The following is a 5,698-nucleotide window of genomic DNA, read 5'->3' as shown; positions in this document are numbered from 1 at the left end:
GCCACGCCCTCACACACACATGTGCAAGCCAGATCCCCGTCACACCCGCTCACACTTGCCTGCGCTGATTTTTTATCCTCCCCTGGGGAGAGTTGGAGCAGGAAGGGAATTGTTAACCCTTTATTAACCATGGGCCTCATGGGGGGGCATTACCAGTCCAGCTACCTCGTCTCTCAGGGTGGGGGGCAGGAGGATGCCCTGCCAGGGGGTCCGGATGCCCAGCGCCTGCCATGACAGTGCCACCAATGCCCTCAAGGCGCCAGGTCAAGCGAGGCAGGTAGATCACGGCCAGCAGAGCAAGGGCTCACACTATGCTGGCCCCAGCCAGCCCCAAGCTTGCCAGCTGCTCTCCCTGCCAAGCACCGCCTGTGCCAGTGGCGGGGCAGGGCACAGCCTGGCAAGCAAAGAGGTAGCAAAGACCATGGGCAGCCAGTGCGCACAATCAGCACCAATCCTGCCCCCAAGGGGCCCAATCCACACACGCAGCATGGACCAGGGCACCCAGGGCTAGACCAGGCATGCAGTGCACCAGCCCCAGCACTGTCCACCATGCCAGCCAGTGCCCATCACCCCTGTAAGGCTGGCCACGTTGACCACGGAGCTTATGTGACAGCCCGTGGCTCATGCCTACACCCCTGGGATGGAGCCGTGAGCAGCCCTGCAGCCCACAGGGGTGGAAACCAGGCTGCATCCCTCTCCCGGGCTGCTCCCTGCCCTCTGGGCACCCAGGGCCTGCTCTCACCTTTGGAGCCCCCAGGGTATACCTTCGATCCCCCACACCCCAGAGCCAGCCGCACCCCACAGCCGCCTCCACTTGCCACCAGTCCCCAGTCCATCCCCACCTTCCCCCAGGGTCCCCATCCCAGGCCAGGGGATGCCCATTGTGCCAAGCCCCTCCCGGGCACAGGGGCCTGCAGCGAGTGCCCATCTCCGACCTGCCCCTAATGACTTGCATCTGGGCCTCCACGCAGGCAGGAAGGCAGGGGGGGCTGCACTTTGAAGTGCTTTGCGGGCACCCACTGCTTCTGGGGGGCTGGGGAGGGCCCGGGTCTGAGATGAGGGTGAGTTTGGGGCAGGGCAGCAGGGTGCTTGCAAATCCAGCACAGGGGCTGGGCCAAGAATGGGGTGCTCGAAGCCCCCTGCCCCAGTCAAAAAGATAACCCAGGCGTCCTGCCAGCCAGCCAGCCCACTCCAAACACAGCAACCAGTGGGTGCGCAGAGCGGGGGGGCTGTGGCATGGGCAGAGGGTACCCCAAGGGAAAAGCAGGGAGGGGGGTGCCCCCCAGTAAAGGGTTAATGGCACTCTGGGAGCTCAGGACCAGGCAACGGGCTCCCCCCAGAAGCACCGTGACTGGCCACCCCCCAGGGCACAACCCAACGCAACAAAAGGGGCATTGAGTCTGGATCATCCGCCTGGCAGCAGGCGCCCAGACAGCACCCCCCACGAGACCTGCGCCCTGCTGGCACCTCCTGCTGCCGGGAGCAGGGGGGCGGGGGGGGGCCCAGTCAGGGTGGCTAGCTGGAGTGGAGGGAGGCTGCAAGTCAGGACTCAGGGGCCGGGGCCCAGGGCTCTGGATGGGAAATGGATGGTGTGGGGAGAACAAGGGACTGCAGGGGTCCTGCGGTGGTTCCCTGGCTCTGCAAAAGGGGCATGGGGCCTACTGGTTAGAGCGGGCAGGAGGGCGAGGGAGCCAGGACTCCTGGGTTCCTTCTCTGCCAGGCCCCAGGAAGGGAGCAGGGAGTTTCCAGCACCCGCCAGGGCCTGCCGTCCCTTGGGGGCACAGGCTGGTGGTGCGGGCACCGGCCCAGCCACAGGCAGGGCTCTTCTGAGCTGCCACGGCTGCCCTGGGCCCTGACGGGCTCCCCAGGTCACCGCTAGACAGCTGCAGCCTGGCCCCTGGCCTGGCACCACGGGACACCCCCAACACACACACAATCATGCACACTCACACAAGCACATGCATACACACACGTGTATACTCACACACACACGGTTGTACGCACATACACACACTCCCACAGAAGCATGTACTTGTGTGTGCGCACATACCCTCAGACATGCTCCCACAGACGTGCTCATATACACATGTAGGCACCCACACACTCTCCAGACACACATTCTTGCATATGCACACACTCATGCACACTTGCACAGGCATGCACATACACATGTGTGTACTCACACACATGGATGTACCCACATACACTCCTAGATGCGCATGCTTGTGCATGCACAGACCCTCACTCACACTCCCCCAGGCGCACACATATATGCACGTGTGTAGCCACACATGTACACTCCCACAGACACATGTACATGCACACACACGTATACATGCTCACACACTCCCACAGACACAACTACTTGCACACACACTCATGCATGCTCACACATATATGTAGTCACACACATACACTCCCATAAACACACCTACTTGCACACACACTCATGCATGCTCACACATATGTCACACACACTCCCACAGATGCATATCGTTGCACATGCGCGCACCCCCATGTATGCTTCTGCACACGTGCACACACATACACTCGGGTGCAGCAGGAGGGGAGCTCCAGGGGGGGATCTGGTGCGGGGAGACGCCGTTCCCCAGAGAAGCGGGGCCGAGGCGACGGGAGCTGAGCCCTAGGGGCAGATGGGGGTCCATGGCAATGGGTACCCCAGCTTGTTGGACACCGGTGCCCTGGGCACCCCCTGCCCGACAGCTCAGCCGGCCCTGGCACTGCAGCGGGTCCCCGGCAGGCCACGGCAGGCACAGAGCAGCGAGGCCGGCGCTGCAGAGACACATGTTTTCATTTAACATACTGAAGGCGAAGCCGCTGGGCCGGGAGCGGCGATGGGCCGCGGCCAAAGCAGGCCTCAAATTTGAGAAAAAATAACATCCATACAAACCATGAACACAAAGTGAAACATATGTCCATAAAATGTCATTCCCCACAGTAAGGACATAGTTTCCCGATGAGGAGAGATTAGTTCATTGCTGGGCAAAGCGAGGAGAAATATCCCTCCGCTCCGGGGGTCGGCCCCTCCCTGCCCGGAGGGCTGGGAGGGACCATCCTGCACCCCCACTGCAGAATCGGGGCCCTTTCCCCCCCCCGACACCCACTTTGCAAAATGCAAAGCGGAGGCTGGATCCAGCTTGGGATCCACAGGTCTCTGGAATCTGCTCCGCTCCCTCGGGAAGCCGGAGTGGCCGCTCTCAGCAGATCCCTCCAGGCTGGCACGCGGCCCCCCGGCCGGCCCGTATGCACATGCGTGTGCCCCGCGCCTCTGATCCAATCCGTGTCCGTAGCATCAGGCTAGCCGAGGGGTGGCAGGCAGCGTGGAGGGGGGCCCAGCCTTGTCACAGGGGAAAAACGGGCACGAGGGTGGGATGCATCTGCCCGTCGCTGCCCAGGCAGGGGGCTGCCATGGGGGCCTGGCCGGGCTGTCTCCCCCTGGATTCACTCCGGCTTTGGGGCCCAGGGCTTCCCCCCGCCCCAGCTCAAGCCGTGACTGGTAAATGCTGGGAGAGGCTGTAATTGCAAACAGGTTTAACTGGCACAAAATACGCCAGCCCAGCCCAGGGTGGGGCCCGAAGAACAGCAGCAGAGCAGGGGGCAGCTGGGGCTGGAGCTGGGGCCGAGGCCAAGGTGGGCACAGCCTACCCGGGCTTCCCCTGCCGGCGTGGCCGCGAAGCCTGGGGAAACCCGGGCCAGGCTGGGCTGCAGGGCACGGGCTAAGGCCTGGCAGGCTCGTGGCACAGGAGGCAGGCAGGGGGGAGGGAGCAGCGGCTGAGCTGGGCTGAATCATCCCCTGCATCTCAGTCACTGTGAAACCACCATCGCTGGTGCCAGTGGAGCGGGCGCTGCGTGGGAGGGGGAGCAGCGCCTGGTGGGGGATGGGAAGGGCGGCGTGGCAGAAGGGGGAGGGCAGGGGAGCCCCAGCCTGGCTTGGGGAGGGGGGATGCTGGCTGGGCAGAAAAGACCCTGGGGCACCACATGGCCCTCACTCTGTGGCCCCCTCCCCACCACATGCCCTGGCGAGAGGGGCCTGGCACAACCCTGGCGTGGGGCCCAGATGACCTGTGTCCCCCCACGCTGGGGACCACCCTCGCCAGCTCGGGGAGGTGGCCCGGACGCCTGGGTTCGCTCCGTGGAGTCTCTTGCCGCCTCACCTGCCCGGAGGCTTCCTGGGAATGGGCGCGGGGGGTGGGCAGCGGTGGGGGGGATGTTTGGAACAAGTCTGAACTCCCCCGGTGCCGAGAACAAACGCCGTCCCGCAGCCACGCCCCGCGCAGCTGCTCCCGCCACGGCCAGATGCTGGTTCAAAGGCAGGCTTAGACCTCCCAGCGAGCGGCTGTCAGCCCAAGATTTACAGCGGTGGGGTGGACAACCCCCCCACGGGTGCAGGCTGTGACCGTGGCTATGGCCGTGGTCACGACTGTGACCTCCCTGTGCTAGTCCACGGCACCCTCCAGCTCAGCTCGCCGGCTGCCAGTGCCCCACGGGAAACCACGCCGGGGTGGCACGCAGCCACAGGGGCATGGCAGGGGTGCGGCTGGGCCTGTGTGGTGCCCAGTACAGCCCCCTGCTCCCCCCCATGAGACCTGGCACGTCTCACGGGGAGGCCAGCCCATGCCCGATGCACCGGACCCGCCTTCCCCGTGCCAGAGAGGTGGGGGGTGCTGGGCACGCAGGTGCCTGCCAGCTGTGTGTCGTAGCCCCGCTAAGGGCAGTGTTATTACACCACATCTAGAGGGAATTCACCCCCTGCCCCGCTCCCTCGGGTGCATTTGGGGTCACCCACGAGAGTGCAGGCCACAGAGCAGGGGTGGCCGGGAGCTTGGACTCCTGGGTTCACTTCCCAGTTGCACCCTGCCCTTGGGAGCTTCCCCCCACCACCTTCCTGCCTCAGTTTCCCCCCATTCTGGGGCTGAGGCACCTGCCTGGGGCTGTGCGGGGCCAGACAGGCAGATAAATCACCCAGGGAAGGGAAGACATGATGATGATGGACGGTGTTGGCTTAACGAGACAGCACCATTTGTCAAGGCCTCTAAGTGCAAGGAGACAGTCCCGGGGCGTGTGCGTGCGTGCATGGGTGCATGTGTGTGTGTGCGTGCATGCCCCAAGCAACAGGTGCCAGTGTGTGTTACAGTGTTCTGGAGGTGCGGGACCATGAGCTTGCAATCATCTGTGGCGTGGGGCGGGGTGCCCTTCATGTGTATCACGGTGGTGGATGTGAAGGTGGGGTCTGAGCTGTGATTGTGTTGCCGTGTCAGGGAGTGTGCGATGATGTGCTGTGGGAGTGCAGCTGTGCGTGGCGTGCAGTGGTGAGGGCTCCAGGGGCGCATGCCGGTGGTTGTGCAAGGTGTGTTTTGGGGGCTGGTGTGCTCTAGTGCAATTCTGGGGCTGTGCGTGGCGGTGGCTGTTCAGGGGCTGTGTGTTTGACTGCGTGTGTGCAGGGGGGATGTAGCTCTGTGTGCGGTTGTGTGGCGGTATGGGACTGTGTTGTGGTGTCCCCTGGGGCCGTGTGTGTTACTGTGTGATACTGTCTGTTGTGGTGTCCCTGGGGCCATATGTGTTACCGTGCAGCACTCTGAGTTGTGCTGTCCCAGGTCTGTGTGTGTAGCTGTGTGGGACTGTGTGTTGTGGCGTCTGCATGGGGCATGCTGGGGGGTCCTTCCATGCCCAGCCCAGG

General features: G+C 63.8%; 1 protein-coding gene across 1 annotated transcript in view; it reads left to right on the top strand.

The window, feature by feature from the left end:
* The first annotated feature begins 214 nt into the window (after positions 1–214).
* The window catches only part of LOC102377832 (nuclear receptor subfamily 1 group D member 1-like), a 25,961-nt gene continuing 20,477 nt past the window's right edge, over positions 215–5,698 (top strand). The window contains exon 1 of the mRNA XM_025212271.1: positions 215–263. Within this exon, the coding sequence (XP_025068056.1) occupies positions 215–263 (49 nt within the window). The remainder of the gene's footprint in view (positions 264–5,698) is intronic.

Source organism: Alligator sinensis, unplaced genomic scaffold, assembly GCF_000455745.1.
Source record: "Alligator sinensis unplaced genomic scaffold, ASM45574v1 scaffold1542_1, whole genome shotgun sequence".
NCBI lineage: Eukaryota > Metazoa > Chordata > Crocodylia > Alligatoridae > Alligator > Alligator sinensis.
This window is presented reverse-complemented; position numbering and strand designations above follow the sequence as displayed.